This window comes from Patella vulgata, chromosome 3 (genome assembly GCF_932274485.2).
Source record: "Patella vulgata chromosome 3, xgPatVulg1.2, whole genome shotgun sequence".
Classification (NCBI taxonomy): domain Eukaryota; kingdom Metazoa; phylum Mollusca; class Gastropoda; family Patellidae; genus Patella; species Patella vulgata.
In genome coordinates this window covers 37,552,631-37,576,410 of record NC_065881.2, presented here as the reverse complement: position 1 = coordinate 37,576,410, position 23,780 = coordinate 37,552,631, and the positions used below count along the sequence as shown (strand labels likewise).

The following is a 23,780-nucleotide window of genomic DNA, read 5'->3' as shown; positions in this document are numbered from 1 at the left end:
ACATCAAGTCCATGGATGCAAATTGTTATGTATGGAACGAAACGATAGCAGGTAGACGATCTAACGAAATATCTTCCTTCTTGGCTGCTTACCTCAACTCAGCTGATAAGATGGGATACGAACAAGCTTCTTTGTTCTGTGATGGATGCGGTGGTTAGAACAAAAACTCCATAGTTGGTGGAATGCTGATTAATTTAATCCAATCCACCAAATGTCTACAAATGGTTACAATAAACTATTTTGAAACTAACCATGGACAGTCAGAGGGAGACGCCGTGCATAGTGTCATCGATAGGTCCATGAGAAAAGTTAATGAAATTTTTATTCCCACTGAGCTTTCACTACTAATCAAGATGGCATCATCTAAACCCTACACAGTAATTGATGCATCATCTAAAGATATTTTTGATTATAAGAAATATTCACAAGATATTGGTATGTTACGCCCACGTATTTCATTGGTGGGTAATGCCATATGTTGGCCCAACTTTAGACAGATTAAGGTTGTTAAATCTTGTCCGAAACAACTGTTTTATAAAAAATTCACACCTATCTACATGTACCTGTTTTTATACGATAGAACTTCCTTCTCGTCGTCAAAGTGACACTGATAATACTGTCCACCCACTTGTTGAAAACAGAGTCATGCCACAAGCAAAGTATAATGATCTTTGTAGTTTATGTTCTGGTGATAACCCTGTAATCCATAAGCCTGAACACCTACTCTTTTATAGATCTATCGCTCATTGAAAAAGAGAGGATTTTAGCTTCTGTGTTTAGAACTCTCACAACATTCTATATATATTTAAAAGAGTCTTTATTATAACTGAATCAGTGTTATATATTAAAGATTGTTACCAGTTATGTTTTCTTGTTTTGTTTTATTATGATGGACAGAGAGAGAGAGAGAGAGAGAGAGAGGGATTAACGTCCACTCCACGCAAACTAAGTCACATGGGGACTAACATATGGTACAATTTCTAATCAATAATTTGCTTGCGAGTAGTCTTTTTACCTGGGCGAGGAAACTGGAGAACCCAGTGAAATCTCCACGAGGTTGGGCAGGTGATCCTGCTCCATGTCACGTCTCAACATCAGACCTCATGATCTAAAGCGCACGCCTTAAACCAATGGATCAGCACCCCCCCCCCCCTCCCCCCAAAAAAAACAACAAAAGACCAGGCAACTAGCTGACTTGGGAGAGAGGTTATTTCTGTTTGCCCTGTTATGAAAAACTCCCATTTGGCAACTTATTTTCTTAGGAAAACTTGAAAATGTAATATCTCCTATTGTTTCAAGTGCACTATAAAAGCCCATTATAACCCTTTACATCGAAAATTTATTGGTTTAAAGATTCTGGTATATATCCAACAAAGAGGCGAACGAATGGCAAATATTAAAAACATTTTCTCACGAAGTGGCGAATAAGCCCCAACTGACAAAATTGTGGAAATTAGTAGGCGGCGAATAAGTTGCCCTTTTTGGAACCCCCAATACCCCCTTAAATAACAAGTAGATGTTAAATGGTTTATACAATAATAAAATGCATTATAATTGAACTATTTTGACACGTTGTTTACTTATTAGAATTATTACGGTATTCATTCCTAGTTCGTCATTCAGTAGAGGTGAAACTTCAAATAGGTTTTTCTCGAAAAGTAAAAAACTCCATATTCACCGGTTTGACAATACGTCGACGATGTATAAGCCCACGACAAAAAAAACTTTGTAAAATGATCCATATTACCAATTAACCCGGATGGAGTCAGCGTTGTAAGAAAATGTTGTAAAAGCATTTCTTCATCCCCATCGTCAAAAATATAGTTTTAGAAATGAATAAATAGCAGAAAATATAGCAGGCGAAACAACTGATATGGGCGCCGGCATATTGAATAGCCAATGATCCGGGCCATTTGCGCTTGGGTGCTGGTTCAGACGGTAGTCCCGACCACAGTTTATAGCCGAAGGCCCCCCTGGGTATTATGTTTTTACATTATTTGCGTCAAGGGGAGCGGCCATTTGAACTTTGAATTTTTACTCAGACGTAATGGTGTAACTGTGATATATTTGGACGTTTTTGTTTACAGTCAATAAAAATTGTTACCTCTAGGTTGCCCACAAGCTAAAAATGTGAGTTTTCGTACAATCAGGGGCCATAATCCAAGAAGTTACGGTTATAAACATACATTGTAAGTTTCATCAAAATCGGATAAAAACTGTGACATCTAGAGTGTCCACAACCTTGGTAATATTATGTATATATTTGTCCAGTTCAACATCACAGGTAATCACCATCGACTGTAGTGCTTTCGTGGGAAGGGATTAAAAAAACATAAAAACTTCATTGCTGAGTAATTTTACAAGCCAGAAATCGCTTAGAAATCGTCTTCGATGATCTATAATCCCGGGAGCTTACGCCTAAAGTCCTAGGACGGTGCCCCCCCCCCCCCAATCAAGAATTGCTTCCGCCGGCCCTGGCATTGGCAACTCACATCATATTATATAGATTGAGATGGGGTTGTTCGTTAAGGCGGCCCTGTCTACACCGCTTGACGCAATTTAGAAATAGTTCCACTACTGATGTCTTCCGTCTTGCTCCAGGCACAGTAGTGAATCGTTCTAAGGACTTCCTTTGAGCTAGTTTTGTAATAATTTGATTACAAAAGAGTTACTGCCTATACCTGTAATAATATGTTCCAAGTCCATAAATTGGACTATTGGGTTTTTCTGGTGATTGGGAGTGCTCTCCCTCTATTATGTATAAAACATGGCTGAATAATAAAACATGTGCTCACTATTATATAACATGGTGTCAGAATAGTATCCTACCCAGTCTACATCCAAGTTGAGAAGAAACTAAGTATATCTGAGCCAGATTTACTTCATAAACAATCTGTTTAATTTCTTAATTTTCAACAATGGAAGGATTTGCGTCATTTGTAAAACCACCTGGCATCCTAGAAATAACTGGTGGAAATCCTTCACAAAACTGGATGAAATGGAAACAAAAGTTTGAGATTTTTCTGCAAGCTGTAGGAGCCTCTACTAGAGCAGATACAATAAAAATCGGACTTTTACTTAATCATGTTGGTGATCAAGCTGTAGAAATTTATTCTAACTTTAAATTCTTGCCAGAACGACCTGATCCAGACCGTTTAGATAGAAATCTTCCAGCAGAAGACAAGACAAAATATTCTATCATTATAAGAAAATTTAATGAATATTTTTCAAAACGAGATCCGCAGTTGATGCTACGAGAAAAATTTTGGTTACATATCAAGAGAGAACCACATCAAACTATAGAGTCTTGGGTTGTAACTCTTAAAGATCATGCACAAGCATGTAAATTTCCAGAACATTTTGCAGAGCAGGCTATTCGAGACAAATTAGTCTTCACTTGCAATGATGATTCAGCAAAATTAAAGCTTTATGATAGGGGAGCCACTCTAACTTTGGACCAAACAATTGAAATTCTTCAATTAAAAGAAGCTACACAACGTGAGCTACGTGAGTCTAAAACTTCTACAATTGAAGCTATCAATTATCAGTCCCATAAAACAAACAGCAAGACACAACAGTATAGCAAGGCAACACACGCTAATAAGCCAAAACGACATTTCCAGGGGAAGTCTCATGACCACTCAAGTAAACCTGTTACTCAACAAGCAAATCTTAGTAAAACTACACCAACTGGGAACTGTATTTACTGCAACACTCGTCATGACATTGGTAAACGTTATTGTCCAGCTGCTAGACATCGATGTGAAAAATGTACTAAAATTGGTCATTATTCAAGTATCTGTAAAAGCTCACATGCAACAGTAAATCAAATATCTGATGATCATGTTGATCCAATGGATGATCTAACACCTACATTTATTGGTACCCTAGAGTCTCAACCACCAACAGAACCTGGCTTTCATATTAAATTGAATACAGGTAACCATGAACATTTATGGCAGATTGATACTGGAGCTCAAGTCACGGTTATGCCAGAAGAGATTTATCAACCATCATATGGCGAATTACAACCAACAGATCGCAAACTTGTCGGTGCTAATAACTCTCAATTAGATGTTAAAGGTTATGTGACTATGAAACTGTCAAATAATCAAACTACCATTACTGAAAAAGTCTATATCACTAAATGCAAGAAATTGCTATTAGGACTTCCAGCTATTCACAGTCTCGGACTTATCTATCAAATACCTGGAGCATTCAGTATACGTTCGATTGACACTCACCACGATAATACCTTACCACTCCTAAAGGAAGATATTGTAAGAGAATACCCACAATTATTTAATGGACTAGGTAAGCTTCCTGGAGAATACAAAATTACTCTAGAAGATAACGCCCAAACTTTTTGCCTTCATAGTCCACGAAGAGTAGCTATCCCTTTAATGGATAAAGTGAAAAGGGAACTTCAACGAATGCAAGATCAAGACGTTATTGAGTCGGCTGATGATGATCCATCAGATTGGTGTTCCGGTATGGTCCCTGTTGTCAAGCCTGATGATACCGTACGACTATGCGTGGATCTTACTCGTCTGAACAAAGCAGTTAAACCAGAAATTTATCCTATGCCAAAAGTTGAAGATACTCTTGGGAAAATAGCTAAGAGTGGAGGTCACAGTCAAGGGGCTGTCTTTTCCAAACTCGATGCCAATTCTGGGTTTCAACAAATAATCCTAAGTAAAGAAAGTTCACACTTAACAACTTTCATAACACCTTTTGGACGTTTCCGCTTCAAAAGATTACCATATGGAATATCATCTGCGCCAGAATATTTCCAGAAACGAATGGACCAACTACTAGGAGATCTACCAGGCGTCTTATGCCACATGGATGACATTCTAGTCACTGGCACAGACATGACAGAACATAATGTACGCCTCAGAGATGTTCTTAAACGTTTGGTCAAGATTGGTCTTACGCTCAACATAGAGAAATGTAAATTTTCCTGCAAGCGACTACAATATTTAGGGCAACTCATCGATGAATTTGGAATTCACAAAGATCCTTCCAAGGTCCAGGGAATCATTGATATGCCTTCACCTACCAACATTTCAGAATTACGACGATTCTTGGGTATGGTGAACCAGCAAACTAAGTTTTACCCTCATCTCGCCGAGAAAACTGTACCTTTAAGAGATTTATTGAAGAAAAACACAGCATGGCTATGGTCTTCGAATCACGAAAAAGCTTTTACTCAATTAAAAGCCGACTTACAATCAGATACCATCTTAGCTTTATATGATGTTAACAAAGAAACTATCGTCTCAGCTGATGCTAGCAGTTATGGCTTAGGAGCTGTCTTACTCCAGCGTCAGTCCTCAGCAGTCCTGAAACCGGTTGCTTATGCAAGTAGAGCTATGACCACAACTGAAAAGAGGTACGCACAAATAGAGAAGGAAGCTCTTGCCATGACGTGGGCCCTTGAACACTGGTCCAATCTCTTAATTGGATTGCACTTCCATGTCGAAACGGACCATAAACCTCTGGTACCTTTATTTTCAACGAAGCTCATTGATGAATTACCTATTCGCCTTCAACGTTTCCGAATGAGACTTTTGCGTTTCAGTTTTTCCATCAAGCATGTTCCTGGTAAAAATCTCTGTACAGCAGATACCTTATCAAGAGTTCCTACTGATAGCAAATCCCTAGCGCCTAAGGATTTGGAAATCAATGCAGACTGTTACGTCCACGCGGTAATGGTTAACTTGCCGGCAACAGATCGTAGATTGGATAATATAAGATCTGAAACCAGGAAGGACAAAACTCTAAATTTAGTCTTTCAATATACTCAAACAGGCTGGCCAGAACTCAACAAACTTCCAACCTGTCTGAAGAAATACTGGAATGAACGTGGTAATCTGTCTGTTCATGATGGTCTGCTCATGAGAGGTCAACGTTTAGTCATACCAGCCACACTACAGCATGATATTTTGTCCTATCTCCATGATGGTCATCAGGGAGTTACAAAAACATGTCTTAACGCTTCTTCATCTGTATGGTGGCCTGGCATCACAAAGGACATAGACCAATTAGTGAAAAATTGCTCTCAGTGCGCAAAGTACAGAAGGGATCATGCTGAACCTATGAAAGGAACAGAATTTCCTAGCCGACCATGGTCACGTGTAGGCGCAGATTTCTTTCAATACAAAGATCATCAATATCTTTTAGCTGTGGATTATTACTCCCGAGATGTTGAAATATGCATAACTCCTAAACATGTCACATCGATTTCAACAATCAACTTGTTCAAGAAAATATTTAGTCGACATGGGGTTCCAGATATACTTTTTACGGATAATGGCCCACAGTTCTTTGCTGAGGAATTCAAACGATTTGCTGATCAATGGTGTTTTGAACATGTAACATCATCACCAAGATATCCCCAATCAAATGGCGAAGCTGAGCGTGCTGTTCAGACCATGAAAAGTATCTTAAAAAAGTGTGACGATGAATACTTAGCACTACTACAGTATCGAAACACACCATTACAAAATGGGTTTTCGCCCGCTCAACTAAGCATGGGTTTACGATCACGTCTTCCTTGCCCTTCAGATGAACTTATTCCATTTACTCCTGATATAAATCTAGTCAAAAGAAGAGAAATGGAGTATCGAACTAAGATGAAATCTAATTATGATAGAAGACATAGAGCATCTGATAGTGAAGATCTTTACCCAGGTGACACTGTGTGGATACCAGATCTGCACACTACAGGATCTGTATTGAATAAATGTCTGAAAAATCCTAGATCATACATCATTAAGATCGAAAATAATCTTAAAGTGCGACTTAATCGAAGAATGACGCGGAAGATAAAACAACATTCAAATCGTAATGAAATCGTCTACAGACATAACTCAGAAGCAAATGGCACAACTGATATTCAACGTAAATCAAGCAGAAATATAAAGAAACCAAATCGATTTATTGAACAATATTGACCCCAATAGTGATTTAATGTGGATTGTCATTCTCTATTTCAGTTTATTAACAATTTCATTATAAGTTAATCAAACTTAAAAAGAAAGGGAGATGTAATAATATGTTCCAAGTCCATAAATTGGACTATTGGGTTTTTCTGGTGATTGGGAGTGCTCTCCCTCTATTATGTATAAAACATGGCTGAATAATAAAACATGTGCTCACTATTATATAACAATACCTCCTTTAATTTCCAATGAAACCGACCCACACTGTACTGCATATAGCTTAACATATAATACACCAATTCCCATTGAAATAAAGGTGAAACCTTACCGCATAATTATTTGATTTGGTAAAAAGAAATGGCTACGCGATATTTCTTTCCTTTTCTACTTAAAATAGAATTAGTGTGTTCACTACGTCGCACGTGATCAAACGTCATTTTCCATATATGGAGTCCATGTCCATATTTCGATGCTAATAATATTTGGTTATAGTAAACAAATCCTTGTAAAAGAAAGCGATGGGCGGGGCTATGTGGCGTGATATCTGACGAGATTTCACCTGGGTGATGACCTGTACATCATTAAAATTATAATAGTGGTCCACGCTTCACTATTGGTGATAGAATTACTTATTTCAGTACAAACTGTGATGATATGTGTTGAGAATAAAATTTGTGCGATTGAAGCTATTTTTACTTGCGCAAAGCCTCTAAGAGCATATCAATTGTAGAGGCTGACAAGGCGAGGCTCCACTAAAATATTGCAGCTAGACGCCTTAGTACAATGAAATCGAGGCTGTCCATTTGATTTAAAGGACAATATTTGTGTCAGTCATTATCACATGTGATAGAACTAATTAAACACGTTCCAAATATAATTTTAACACAGAGATCATTGCTACGATAGCTGAGTAATACAAGTTTCCTGAATCGGAAGTGACGAACGCCAAAGGAAAACACGAGTCATACCTCTATATAACTGACTGATGTGACGAGTGATAACAGATACATGGCACCAATATTGTCCTTTAACACTTTCAAAAGCTGTCCTCTATCTTTCAATCGTTTAAACAGAAAGGGCATCTATAAATTTGGAACTAAAGACGTCAACGTAATTTTGGTTTAAAATTTCAGGAAAGATTTGTACGTGCAACGCGTTGTTCCTGTATTTTATGGTATAAATTAATTGGAGTAATGCTATGGATTGGAAGTTGAATTTAACATGGTATAATCTACTCGCGCATCTCATCTATCACGTGGGTATGTATATAATCTACTGAATAAGAATGGAGACTGCATTTCATGATAGATGATTAGCGATGGGATACTGGACTGTTTACTGGAATTTCCCGGGCTCGAATCCCTGCGTGGGCCGAGAAGAACCTTCGAGATTTTGAACGCTAGTTTAGCATTTAAGAGCGGTGACGCCTGTGTGTTGGACAAGGAAATATCTGATTCCTGCCTTGTTTAAGTACCCGTGAAACCCCACCCCCTCGCATTGTGTACGAAACCATTTCTAATAAAAATATGCTAGTCTCAAAATGACCAAAATATTGTGTTTATGAGAAGTTAACCCCACCACCATTCCATTTCATGATAAAAGTTACCACGTTTTTTCGTAAATATAAGAAATGGTGCATTGATAATTGATGCATTCGAATACAGTACAGTCATGACCAAAAGATCCACCCTGTAAAATTAATGTTTTTCTCTCCTTTGTTTTCCCCTGATTGACTCCAAAACATGAATGAATCCGCCAGCAATTGTTTTGATCGCACCAGCCATATATTAGACAATTACAGAATCTTCCGTTTGATCACCGGTCCACAAAATCAATTTTTATGTGGGTTTTGTCATTCTGGAAAATCCATTAAGATGGACAAAAAAGCCTCTCTACCAGAAGTTTAGAAAGATGGTTGTGCATAATGCACTTCAGATAAGAAATGATCCGGGCGTCCGCTGAAAACCACGCCCAAGGACGACCATCTGATGAGATGAATAATTGTTTGGTCACCAATGAGTTCTTCAACATATACAGACTTCTCGATGTCCAAACCTTTCCGCAAAGTAAGGGAAGAGATGGCTGTATCTATTGAACAGGTGTTCATCTTATCAGATCGTCGTCCCGAGCTGTTAGTTTCCGTGAATGCTCAGGTCTTTTCTTATCTGAATATAGCCTACTGTAGATTTCTTAAAATTTACGCGCGCATTCATACGACTCGCTATTTTTCGCTCTGAATAGTCGTCCTTCTGTATAATCACTATTTGGACTGCCTTAACTTCTGGCAGAGAGGCTTTTTGGCCTTTGTAATTGTTATTTCAGGAAGACAAAAATCACATTAAAATCACTTATATGGATTGGCGGTCAACTGTAAAGTGTCTGGTGTTTGTATGTCAGGTGGTTGCTTAAAACAGTTACTGACGGAGTTATTAATTTTTCGAATGCAACCATATAAAAATATACTGAAAGCCATTAAAAACATGAAATATTTCTGGTAAACGTTTTTTGGGGCTTTCCTATCTTATGGCACATAGGTGGAGCTTGTGATGGGTCTCTTTTTGTGGAGTTCTGGGTTTAACCCAATATCAGTTCTCGGTAATGAACTTTGTTCCTGCAAACGCAACACTTGTCTCATGTCACACGTTTTGCACGTGCATTCCCTGCACTCTGGCCCTTTAAATACAGATCAAGAAAACAGGAACAGCTATTAAGCGACTTTCTGAACAATCATCATGTCCGTGTTATGGATTGGCCCGCTAAGTCTCCCGACATGAACCCGATCGAACACCTTTGGGATGATCTTGGACGACGGGTTCGAACTCAAGCCGTGCCACCACGAGTTGGCACAGGCACTCCAAAATCATTGGGAAACAATCCCGTGAGACATCTGTGCCAGTCCAAGCCAAGGCATGTGTAAGAGCTCAGGGTGGACATACCCGATATTGACTTCAGCTGACCCCTGCTTTGTTTCATGGTTTTCTGACGTTTCGGTTTTGTGCATTTGTAGTGAATTCTTTCATGTAATTATCTACAGATGCTTGTTATCTCGATTTTATCAATTGTTATGTACATTTGTTAAAAGTTGTTGCAGTAAATAAACTTTGAATTTGGCATTGCGTTTTTAATGGCTTTGAGTGTAGAAAACATAATTTTTATAGAGTGGTCTTAAACTTTTGTCTATGACTGTTAGTATATCGGTATATACGATGCAGTTGGTCGTGATCGGAATAAGTGTGAGAATCATAAAAATAATGCGTTTCGACATACTACACACAGGGACCGTACGCAGATATTTGTCACAAGTGTTCAGCCAATGTTATGCGGATAAGAACGTACCATCAGTAGCACTGGTAGTATTAATTGTCGCAGTCCTCTACTCCTATATTCATATATCCACATAACATTGACTGAACACTTTCAAATACAAAATGAAAGAGAGCAGCAAGCTGGGGGTCATAAATTTAAATGCCTGGATGATTTACTTATTCACATCCGGGTTTATTAGTATAGAAATTTATTATTGGGAGTAGAGATTTATGGTTAATTTCATATTTTGAAGAAAAAAAATAGTCTCAAATAGTGAAATTTTATATTTTTTTTATGATATTTTTACATTCAATGATAACTACATATATATGAGAAATGACAAAATTTTATGAAAATATAAATGCTTGTATATTGTACGGTCCCTGTATAAGAAAGTAAGCTTCTGCTACCCGGGTCAATTGCATCAACAGGGATGGCTGACAATATCCCTTAAAAAGTGAACATACAAGTACCAAACATGATAGTTATGTTTTTGTAATTGTCATACAAGTGCACGCAAATGCCAGTTGTGTTTTTTATGACTGATATACAAGTACACAGAGATGATTCTATTCATAACCAAATCGTATTCTCTCATGAGATGCAGTAATACCTAAGATGTGTACAATTTTAACACCGGAAATACGTGTTGGCTGTTGGGTTTGCATGAGAATCCAGATTCCATCGGCGGGTGCAGCGGTACAAATACCCTATATTTATATCGTTAAGCGGGGATTCAATTTGTAAAACATCTGATCCACAGTTTATAATAAAAACCATCAATCTGAGAGGGCACAAAAAAGCTATATCGTGGGGGTGGGGGTAGCATATCTTATCCACGGTATATGCTGATAACCGCATTGGAACAACACGACGTGATCGCGCCCCTTCTCATTTACTGTACTGTTTGAGAATACTAATAGTTATTTTTTGGTGTTTTAGAAATATTTTCTGGACAGAACATTGCTTTCATGAAATCTGCTATTCAAAGTAGTGTGTATCTAACTAATACGGCAGGCCATGCTGTGGATGGTAATAATTCAACAAATTTTTATTCCAACTCGTGTGTACATACTGCAGTGGATAATAATGAATATGAATGGTGGGAGGTTGATCTGGGGGCAACATACGATATCACCGATATTATTATATTTAACCGGGCAGATTGTTGTGGTAAGTCAACATATTGCAGCACTAACAGTCCAAATAAAACAGCACAGACAATCCAAAGTGTGTTTGTATGTAGAATTTTCGACTATGCGAGAAACTCAAATTCGATTTTACCGTCGGAAAAGTTACATTGATGTGCAGCAACTCATGCTTACGGAGTTTCAGACCTCTATTGAATTGCCAATTTTAGACGGCTTTCATAAGATCTACATTATTAGTTATCATTTCATAATTATCTTATTACACCATGGTTTGGTTATTTTTATTCCTTTAAATGAAATCACAATCTGGCAAGTCACTGAATTTTGACAAAGTTTGGCGCACAACCAGAATGTTCTGGGTTCAATTCTCGTCGTATCGTGGATCGAATCCGTAATAACGATAATCTGTGTCGACATTAAGTTAGATTCTAAAAAAATAATATTGGAGATCACCCGAACTTTATGGAATTCTAAATTGTATTTACAAAATATTTTATTATGATAAAGAGAATATATTAAACATATAATAGCTTTGAATACTACTTTCTGTGCACACCTCAAAGTGGCCTGTTTTTGGCAACATATCTTGGAGGCTGTAGTTAACCGACGTTGGGAACATTTTGTTTGTTACCCTCGGTTTCAAAGTAATATTATTACTGAACCAATACACGAATTAATTTTGAAATACGTACGTCAAAGTAAATTGTCTAAGAATTTGGAATGTTGAGTTCTTCCTTTTTATTTGGTGTTTATGAATTACATTTTTCTATATCCGATTGACAAACTTATTAGTTTAATGTGAAGATACAGTTAAATATGATCCGATCCGAAAGGTTGAAATGCGATAGGGTTCTTCATTTTAACCTAATCAACATTCCCACCGAGTTTTACGTTTGTTCAAAATAAATGTGAGAGAACTATAATAAAATTTTTTACATGTAGTGCTAACACCGTGCATTCAAAATAAATGTGGCACGAGGACGACGATCACAGGGGGCGGGGGGTAATATACGTTAAAATTCAGTTTATTTATGATGTCTTAAATTAATTGCCTTAGTAGTCACATATATTAAACAGCAAAAACAAACGTCAGTATGTTGACACATTAGTGATTAATTCATCACAATTCCAAGACATTACGATAAGGTTTAGAGTCTGTACACAGTCTATACATCACTATCCTATGGTGGCTGTTAGCGGCCATTCAAATGTAATCTAAATCGTCGCCTTGTAAAGAAGTCGACAAGTCGACGAAATCAACCCGCCGACACGACAAAATAACCCGACGATCGTCGCCTTCATTTCGTCGTGTCGGCGGGTTGATTTCGTCGACTTATTCACAACCCGACAAGGCGACAAGTTGACCAGTCGACGAAATACAATTATTTCGACTTGTCGTGCGGCGACTTGTCGCTTCGGAAGTTAATCTGTGCGCATGCAAGTTATCCAGTCAGCAAATGCGCAAGCTCGAGTTTGACTTCCGAGGCGACAAGTCGCCGCACGACAAGTCGAAATAATTGTATTTCGTCGACTTGTCGCTTGTCGGGTTGTGAATAAGTCGAAGGCGACAAGTCGACAGAATTGATCCGACAAGGCGACGAAATGAAGGCGACGATCGTCGGGTTATTTTGTCGTGTCGGCGGGTTGATTTCGTCGACTTGTCGACTTGTCGACTTGTCGCCTTCTTAACAAGGCGACGATTTAGATTCATTTGAATGGCCGCTAACAGCCTCCATACTATCCGGTGTGCCCGCCGCGAGTGTCAATAACAGCAGCGCAGCGTCTGTACATGGAGTGGACCAGACGACTGATGAACGCCATTGGCACCTGGAACCACACTCTCAGAAAAGCAAGTCTACTCTGAATTTTATCCCAAAGATGTCCGGACTAAGGTCGGGCCAGTGCATAACATTGACACCGTTTTGCTGTAGAAAGTCCCGAGTAACTCTAACGGTGTGGGCACGGGTGTTGTCATACAGGAAAACGTTTCGATTCTCTGGATCAGGTCGATTCCACGCCTCTCCGTGAGTCTCGTTCCATGACACATTGGTCAGAATAACGCTGGCAACGTCCACGCCATATTCTGGTCCTGTCATCTGCAGTTGATACGCAATACCGACTCTTATCTATGAACAGAACAATTCTCCATTGCCTGTGTCGCCAGTCCTGGTGTTGTTGGGCAAACTGTAGATGTTCACGTCGATGGCGAGGGGTGAGGATCGGTCCACGGGAAGGTCTACGGCAATGAATGTTCTCTCTGGTGAGATGTCGACGCACTGTATCGGTACTGATGGGTCTTCCGTGTGTTCCCACTGTCTGATGTGCTGTCTCAGATGCCTGTGTGAAGGGATTCTGCACGTGCTGTCACACAACATCGCGGTCTTGTCGCCTTGTGGTTACCCGTGATCTACCAGTTCGGGGACGATCATCCGTGCGTGGTGTTGGTGGCCCGAAAGCGTTGCTGAAGCCTGTAGATGGTCCGAACATTGACCTGGAAGTGATTGGCAACGGCTTGGGCAGTGTGGCCAGCGCCGAGTCTTCCAAGCGCCTGGTTCCTCTGAGCTGTCGTGAGTCGTGGCATGCCGCTGACGTTGTAGTGTGAATGATTCAATTAGGTATGGGGGTGCATTTTATAGGGCTGGTCCCGGTGAACAGCACGTGCAGCATGAGTTGCATGAAAATCATGGATAACACATCACCATCTCAGAAGTCAGGTTGCGTTTTTGAGAAAATTTCCTGGGTTCAGTTCTGTATTTGGGAAGGAGCCTTGTTGCTCAGGTAAAGTTGGAGATGTGGTCACAAATATACAATAAAAACATTTGGCAAGTTTTTTGCAATGCGTCTATTCAGAGTAACATACCAACCTGACGTTTCTTTTGCTGCTTAGTATAGTTAACCCGTATTAATTAACCCGATTGATACCCATAGGACGTTAATCCGTAATTTTTACTTCTGATTTTGTTTCAGGAGAAAGATTGCAAAACTTCACAATACAAGGTGGTGTTGATTGTGGAACACCTGGTCCTAAATGTTATTCAGATTGTTATAAACAGGCTGATATTGTAGTAGTTAGTGAAAGAATATCGTGCAATAACTGTACAGCTAGGTATATTAAGATTTCATTGGATTATATTGAAGAAATAAACTTCTGCGAAGTAGAAATTTATGGCCAGTTATCATCAGGATCACCGGGTAAGGTTCTCGCCAAATGTAATGTATATAGGTTCACGTCAATCTGATTGAAACTCAGATGCACCCAAAGTAATTATATATAATTATTCTAATAATATTTTCCATCATAAAAGTCCACGATTGTTCAGCAAATTCCAAATTATATACTATTCAAAAAAAGTAGGGGATATTTGATTTTTAAGTGTTATTAAAGTCACCTAATGAAACTGACGAAGAAACAAATGACAAAATGAAATGAAGTTCACATTCATCGATTTATTCCAAATGATCGTTAGACTAAGTAAGGCACAGACTGACCATTATAAGGGTAAAATGATACCCGGGGTCAAACAGCAAAGTTACCACAGCATCACAACCAAGTCAGTAACGGGTAAATCCTCCTCTGTTTGCCAAACAAGCATTGATCCGACGTGGCATACTCCTAATGAGACGTCTAAGGTCATTTTGGTCCAGATTGTCCCATTCCTGTTGCAACGCAGCAGCAAGTTCTTGGACATTGGCAGGACGTTGTTGACGTTGACGTAACCTTTGTCCAAGCATGTCCCAGACATGCTCGATGGGGGAGAGGTCGGGACTCAGTGCTGGCCAAGGTAATGTGGTGATGTTCTGTTGTTGGAGGTAACCTGTAACGATCCTGGCCCTGTGACACCTTGCGTTGTCATCCTGGAAGATGAAACGGCGGCCATGACGTCGTGCGAACGGCACAACATGGACTGCCAAGATGTTGTCCCGGTAGTACTGGCCTGTAACACGCCCTGCAACAACATGTAAAGCCGTTCTTCCAGCAACAGTGATGCCTCCCCACACCATAACAGAACCACCCCCAAATCGATCATGTCTGATGACGTTAACGTCTTGGAAGCGCTCGTTTCGACGACGCCACACCCTCCTACGTCTGTCCAAAAAATCAACAGTGAACCTTGACTCATCTGAAAACATCACATTGCTCCAGCGTCGATTATCCCAGTGTTGACGATCCCTACACCAACGACGTCTTGCCTGAATGTGATGATCTCTCAAACAAGGGATCACGCGAGGACGTCGGGCGCGAAGGTGACCCCTATGCAGTCGATTCCGAATCGTCTGGCCACTCACTCTCACACCAGGCTCTGTTTGAAGACGAGCGCTGATCTGATTTGCTGTGATGACACGATTTCTCAAGTCCAAGGTACGGATAAATCGATCCTGGGCTTGAGTTGTCGCCCTTGGTCGACCTGAGCGTGGTCTGTCCTGTACAGATTGTGTGTCACGGTATCTGGACCATAGCCTGCTTATGACAGACGGAGAAACATTCATCGTCCGCGCCACAACCGCCTGTGTTGTGCCGATCTGTAGCATGCCAAGGGCACGTAACCTTTCATTTTGGGTAAGCCGACGCATATCAAAATTTGTTTTCTGGTCACTAAAACAATTAAACTGATGTTTCCACCCTGGAATTCAATGCCACAATGACTGTAACATTCAAAGTCAGAGTCGTGCAAATCTTGGGTTGGCCCCCATGATGATCCCAAGCATCACCTGCATTCCATGCGGTAGCTATTGGTGCGTTTGGGCGTCACATGTAACTGGAAATGTTTCTTCTGTTAGGTTCTATAGTGACTTTTTTCGTAGTCATTTGCATATTTTAGTAGTATGCCCCCAAAATCAAATATCCCCTACTTTTTTGTCCCCCGCCTTTCGAAGAAAGCAGGGGACTATTAAAATGGGTTCGTCCGTCTGTCTGTCTGTCTGTCTGTCTGTCTGTCTGTCCGTCTGTCTGTCCTTCTGTCTGTCCGTCTGTCTGTCCGTCACACTTTTTGGGACACAATAACTCTCTTCCTAATTGAGCTAGAATGTTCAAACTTGGTGTATGTGTTTATTAGGTCAATGCCTTGATGGAGTTCGAAGATGAGCATGTGTTAGTTTAAACATATTTTATTGACAAATATCAAAAGGATTGAGCACAAGTTTCAAAAACTTAGAAAAGCCCTTTCCATACATAGAAATGATAGACATTATTTAATACTAACAAGATTTCGAAATAGTATATACAATAATAAATAATTTATAAGTAATATAAGTAAAGTCAGATGAATTATATCTCAAAGCTCTATATAAAATAAGTTATCCACCAAAAAAGCTAAAGCTAATAATTTATTCTAAGATGTAACTACTAACAATAACTTTTATTTAAATTTAAATCGTTTTGAAAGTTTGATATATTTGTGAACTTCAAGGAAAAGGTTTGTATTCATCTCAATTGACAATTCTGAATTGCCGCACAATAGGATATCTATATTTATCACAGAATAACTTGACAATGTATTTAATAGTTCAGCACGAATTACATCATATAAGTGACATTGCAGGAAATAGTGTTCGGCATTTTCTATAAATTTGCCACAAGAACATGTGGGATCATTCACAACGTTTATTTCATACAAATCATTTTGCAACGAACTACACCCATGCCGTATTCTAGTGTGAATAATATTTTCATGTCTATTACCTTTACAGTAGTAGATTGGCGCTTTATGTATTAAGGAACGTAATTTTTGTTTGTATAGATATTTGAAGGATTTAAGAGTGGTTGATTGCTTTATGGGGTCCTCTAATAATTCCCAATCTCGAATTGTTGTGGGGAAGTACGAAGTTTGGTGTAATGCTGTTCTACAATAAGGATATCTATATTCGCTAATGTTTCTTAAATTGTATTTTTGTGGTGTTTGTTGATAATATTCTAGAATGTCATATAAGTATGCTGGGTTTCTCTGATTTTTAATTTGAAAAAATGTGGTTAGTCGCTTTTGTGTACGTCTGTCTGACAATTTATTCCATCCGGTTTCAAAATAAAGCGCTTCACGAGAACAAGTTTTAGTTAGTCCAGTCACAATCCTGGCAGCTTCTAGCTGTACCTTTTCAAGTTTTTCGGTATTGGAAACGTTACACCCATCCCACACTTCACATGCGTATTCCAATTTTGGCCTTATGAATATCAAATATACGTTATTTAGAGTTTGTCTATTAAAGGTGAATTTTAGTTTACGCAAAATATTTAATAATTTTGAGGTGGACGAGATAATAGTTTCTATATGGATGGTCCATTTGGCGTCATTTGAAAGGGTAATGCCCAAGTGTTTGTGACATTTAACCACTTCAAGTGCTTGATTATCGAATATCAGACTCGGATAATTTTCTGTTTTTTTGGAGCTAAATAAAATAGCTTTTGTTTTGTTTGGATTAAAGTTTATAAGCCAATTATTCGCCCAAATGTTGAGATTTGTCAGATCGTAGTTTAGGGACTGTTCTATCTCTGAAACTGACTGTTTGCTACACCCAAGTGCCGTGTCGTCTGCAAATAATCTAGCCACATTATGGAGTACATCTTGTACATCATTGATGTAAGTCAAAAACAAAAAGGGGCCCAAAACTGATCCCTGGGGAACTCCTGATTGAAGAGTAATTTCTGATGACACAGAGCCATTTACGAATACCCGTTGAGTCCGGTCTTGGACATAACTAGACAACCACGTAATTAGCATGCCTGAAACCCCATATTGACTTAATTTGTGTATCAAACCAGGTAAATATACGCGGTCAAACGCTTTAGATATATCGAAAAAAACATAGCAGGAATATAGTTGCTTATCTATTGCAGATGAGATATCATGATACACTTCTAAAAGTTGATGAACAGTAGAGTAGTTCGGTCGAAACCCTGATTGGTATTTGTACAAGAGATTGTTTTCATGAAAATAGTTAAACAGGTGTTTGAAAACTACCTTTTCTAATAATTTGCTCAAAGAACTTAATAGGCTTATAGGTCGGTAGTTTGAAACTAGAGAGCTGTCTCCTTTTTTATAGAAAGGTAGGACATTTGCTTTTTTCCAAATTGTTGGAAAAACGCCTGATTCTAGTGATTTGTTAAATATATATTTTAATGGTACACATATTGAGGTTTTGGTATATTTTAGTAACTTGTTACTAATATTATCAAATCCATTGGCTTTTTTCAATTTCAGTGTACTTATAAGATCTGCGATTTCCTTTTCTTCGACTAAAGGAATATCAAGTTGACAATTTGTTCGCTTATTGAATTTTGGTAATTCTCCTTGCTGAGTGTTATTTGAAATTGATCCGAAATAGTTGTTAAGTAATTCAGCTTTATCAAAATTTGAATGAGCAATCCTTCCATTGGGGTCTAAAAGTGGAGGAATATCATTTGATACATTTTGGCCTAATACTTTCCTTAAATTATTCCAGTAATTCTGGCTATTTGTATCGTTAGAATTCAAGAAATTTGTGATTTCTTCTTTGTATTTTGTTTTTAACGCTTTTTTAAAATTATTTACTTTATTTCTTTGAACTTTGTATTTTCTTAAATCGCATTCATGTTGTGTTTTCAAAGCTTTTTTGTGTAACCTGTTTCTGATTCTTATCGCTCTACGTATTTCTGTATTGAACCACGGTTTGTCAGTTAGTCTTATAGTTATTGATTTCTTTGGTATGCACAATGTAATATAGCTATTTAAAATTTCATAAAATTTTGAACATACTAAGTTAATATCAGAATTTGCAAAGGTACTCTCCCAATCGTGTTCTTTGATAAGAGTATTTAACCTATTATAATTACCATCCTTATATACAAATATCTCCCGTTTAAAATTCCTGGGACTTGAAACTGGAAAATCTAATAATGCATAAACACCCTTATGATCGGATATGTCAGGAGTGACATTAATCGTTTCACTGGAACTAATCTGAATTTCATCATTTACTAAAATTACGTCTAATAAGGTTGATGACGTCCCAGTAACGCGTGTAGGTTCATCAATAACATTTCTGAGATTATTTAAAGATAAAATATCCCGTAGCTTGCAGCGTTGTGCTAGCAAGTCATCATTTAGATCACCTAAAATTACAACCTTAAGCGTGGTTTGATAGGCTAGTTCAATGGATCTTTCGAACAATGACCAGAATTCAATTGTGCTGTTTGGCGGGCGGTAAAATAAGGCAACAAGTAATACGGTGTTTGGAAATTTGCATTCCACCCAAATACTCTCTATACCTGTAACCTCAAGATCATCTCGCCGTTTGCAATAAATGGTTTTATTAACATATAATAATAATCCGCCACCATGCGACGTCCGATCCTTCCGGTATGGAGAATGGTAACCGTCCCATTTTAGAGATGAATCTAACACATAGTTATCCAGATGAGTCTCAGTGAAACTACAAATATGGTAATCATTGACATCGTTGTATATTGTTTCAAGTTTGTGTCTTATACTACGTGCATTTAAGTGATAGACTGATAGGTTTTCATTTGAATCGTGATTTGAAGGTCCAGGATTTTTATGAACGTCTCCTGATCTTAGAACTAATAAGGCTAAAACAGTACTTAGCAGACAAAAATTATCAAGTTCACATAAAACTATTGGAGATATTATTCGACATTGCCATTCTCAGATGCCTCAGATGTATGTGTTGATTAGGTCAATGCCTTGATGGAGTTCGAAGATGAGCATTTTCCGCTTAGGGTAAGCAGAGATAAGCAATTTGATTGGTTGATGCTTTGGGACACGATAACTTTTGATTGAGCTAGAATGTTCAAACTTGGTGTATGTGTTTATTAGGTCAATGCCTTGATGGAGTTCGAAGATGAGCATTTTCCGCTTAGGGTAAGCAGAGATAAGCAATTTGATTGGTTGATACTTTGGGGCACGATAACTCTCTTCCTAATTGAGCTAGAATGTTCAAACTTGGTGTATGTGTTGATTGGGTCAATGCCTTGATGGAGTTCGAAGATGAGCATTTTCCGCTTAGGGTAAGCAGAGATAAGCAATTTGATTGGTTGATGCTTTGGGACACGATAACTTTAGTTCTAATTAAGTGAGATTGATGAAACTTGGTGTATAGTTTCATTACAGTAATACCTTGACTAAGTTTGATAATGAGCATTTTCTGCTCAGGGTAAGCAGAGCGATACGCAATTTGATTGGTCGAGACTTTGGAAAACAATAACTCTCCTACTTTGATTGTCCCCCGCCTTTCGAAGAAAGCAGGGAACTATTAAAATGGGTTCGTCCGTCTGTCTGTTTGTCTGTCTGTCCGTTCCGCTTATGGTAAGCAGAAAAAACAAATTGAAAAAGAAACTATTATAAATTAATTAAATATGTAGTATGCAATAATGAATTGACATTTAATGACAGAAAGAAAACAGTGAACTTTGCACAACTTGCAGCAAGATGGAAAATAGACCCGTTGATACAACCAAACTCTAGATCTGTAGGCATAGAGCATGTTTTCCCCTTAATATGCTATAATTATTCCATCAAAAACATTGTATGCTTAGACTATAAGTAAAGATATACTGTTTGATTGTTCAATACTTTGTAAAAGATAATTTGTGATAAATTTATATGTGTCCTCTAATTATTTTCCTATTTCGGCGGGGGACATCAGCCTCACTGTTGGCTTGTTTGAATAGTATATTTTGTACCCTACACTCATGTGTGTTGCACAGTGTTGATTTTATTAAAGATGTATTATGTAAGAGTTAAATCTACCGATTGCAGGTCTTTATTTTGGTTTCAAAAGTTACCTAAACTATTATTCAGAAATTTATTCACATGACAAGCCTATAATCAACCCTCTACTAGACCATCGGATGATGGAGAATTAAGCGGGTGAAAACACGGTCGCCGTTTAATGATTTTTTTTGCACCCCTCCCCTTTCGAATTAAGTAGGGAACTATTAAAATGGGTCTGTCTGTCTGTCCGTCACACTTTTTGGGACACAATAACTCTCTTTCTAATTGAGCTAGAATGTTCAAACTTGGTGTAGGTATTTATTATGTCAATATCTTGATGGAGTTCGAAGATGAGCATTTTCTGCTTAGGGTAGGCAAATATAAGCAGTTTGATTGGTTGATGCTTTGGGGCACGACAACTTTAGTTCTAATTAAGTGAGAGTGATGAAACTTGGTGTATAGTTTCATTACACCAATACCTTGACTAAGTTCAATAATGGGCATTTTCTGCTCAGGGTAAGCAGAACGATAAGCAAATTGATTGGTCGAGACTTTGGAACACAATAACTCTCCTTCTAATTGAGCTAGAATGTTCAAACTTGGTGTAGGTGTTTATTAGGTCAATGCCTTGATGGAGTTCGAGGATGAGCTATTCATTAATATGTTTCATTTATTTATTTTTGGATTTATGTTGGCTTGTAAAAATGGCGAAGCGAGGCGTTGTCGCCTTAATAAACAATATATGTCCCATCTTGTCTAAAATTCAAACGGTAATAACTTTGCTCAGAATAAAGTAATATGAATGAAATTTTCAATATATTCATTTTTTGGTTTTTATCTATTACAGCAAAAAGGGGCGACTCTTTATCTAAATCTTACATAATGCTTCTTTAAAGGGCCAATCTCGATTATATTTTGGAGAATAAAACTGCTTAATTTTATGTTCAAAGCCCTTAAAATCCTCTACGTATCAATATACGTGATACGTTTTCAAACAACTTAAACCCGTCTTCATCTGGAACTGGATACCGACGTTCCAAGCTGTATTATGCGGTGTCTGGATGAAACCAGACTTTTATTTTATAAAAATAACGTGTAGTTGAAATATACCTTTCGCTGCCAAGTACAGCATGTGGATCATGCTCTGTATAGACCGCTAAAGGAAAGGCAATAGATTATCAGGTCACCCAACGAAAAAATTGATCCAAAATCTTAAAAGGGTTACGTGTCCAGATAAGCGGTTTTGACTTTCACGTCCAAACGATTCAATATTTTGATCTGAAATTTTGAGACGAGGTAAATTCACCATTCCTCTATATTTTGGAGTTTAAATTGCATACGTACCAGGACTCTTATTTCTGAGACTTTGTTAAAATCGGGATGATCCCTTTAAGAAACCCATTTTCTTATCATTTCAGGCACACAGGTTTGTTCCAAATATACTGGGGTTAGTTCTTCTCGGGTATCGTCTGAATACAGTACACTATCGATGGAACCGTCTTCTGTATTCTCTGAATATAGTTCGTCTGCCACAGAACTATCTTCTATTCTAGGCGTATTTTCTGAAGATTTTCTGTCTAGCGCTGTTGAACCCTCTACATCGAATTCCGCGTTGTCAACTTCTAATTATTGGTCCTCGAGTTCTTCTGCCCTACCATTAAGCTCAACTTCTAGAACAGATTCCACAACATCGAACCCCGTCTCTGTGACCAATGCGTCTGTAGTACAGATTGTTAGCAATGAATTTTGTTCTTGCTCGTGTAAAGTTATCAACGAAGATCCACAAGTTCTTAAAGATAAATTGGCAGAAATCAAGCAGAATCTGACAGTAAATACTGTGAAGTTGTCTAGCACAATAAGGAAAAAAAATAGTGTTCCGGATAACCGACCATCAGCTGTGTCTGTTGGTTATATGGGGATAGTCACTATGTCTGTTGTCTTCGGACTCTGTGTTTTACAGGATTTGATAACCGCACTATTGTACGTTTTGGATAAATTCAATTTGATAACTGGTAGATCATCTGTTATAAGTAAGACTGATACACCGGGTAAATCAGAACTAGACGAGAACACCAATACCACCCAAGGTTATCCGCCAAGTGACTCGCGGTTGCCATCAATTCTCGAATAGGGTGGATGAGCCAACACAGAGGTCTACAAACCATCGAATCTTACAGTTTCGCATATCCCCCAAACCTTTGCTGCATATAGACGGTTGGATCTAATGTTCGGTCAAAGAGTTAACCAGTTGATCTTGACAAAACTTTTTCTTATTAAAGACATTAGTTTTCAGTTTCAAGTTATGATTCTATAGCGACACTAAAAGTAATGCAACACTTGTGGTTTAACAAGCGCAACATTCCAACAGATGGCCTCCGGGGTAGGGGGTGGGGTCTTAAGAAAGGCAGAAGAAGATTGGGACAAACAAACCGTGTTACCTTGGTTTATTCCCTCATCAGATCACGAAATAAAGGATCGAAACTATATATGGACTTAATTCCGTGAACATGCTTTTTAACACTTTTCATATTGGAACAAATGTAAACGTCCTGATATATTCCATTGAATAGATTTAAATTGCACATTCGATATTATTATATTTAATTGTTATATTTTATGACCATTATGCAACGAATTCAGTGTTGTAATACCAATTAACACTCTCATGTGTT

The 23,780-nt window shown here is 38.2% G+C and overlaps 1 protein-coding gene across 1 annotated transcript; it reads left to right on the top strand.

Moving 5' to 3' along the window:
- The first annotated feature begins 14,402 nt into the window (after window positions 1-14,402).
- On the top strand, window positions 14,403-23,510 carry LOC126814471 (uncharacterized). Its single transcript, XM_050539622.2, has 2 exons — window positions 14,403-14,596; window positions 22,527-23,510. The coding sequence occupies exon 2, from the start codon at window positions 22,598-22,600 to the stop codon at window positions 23,237-23,239; it is 642 nt and encodes a 213-aa protein (XP_050395579.1). The 5' UTR covers window positions 14,403-14,596; window positions 22,527-22,597; the 3' UTR covers window positions 23,240-23,510.
- The last annotated feature ends 270 nt before the right edge of the window (window positions 23,511-23,780 follow it).

Coding starts and splice junctions, on each gene's coding strand:
- LOC126814471 (XM_050539622.2), top strand. CDS start 22,598: ATGGAACCGTCTTCTGTATTCTCTGAATATAGTTCGTCTGCCACAGAA.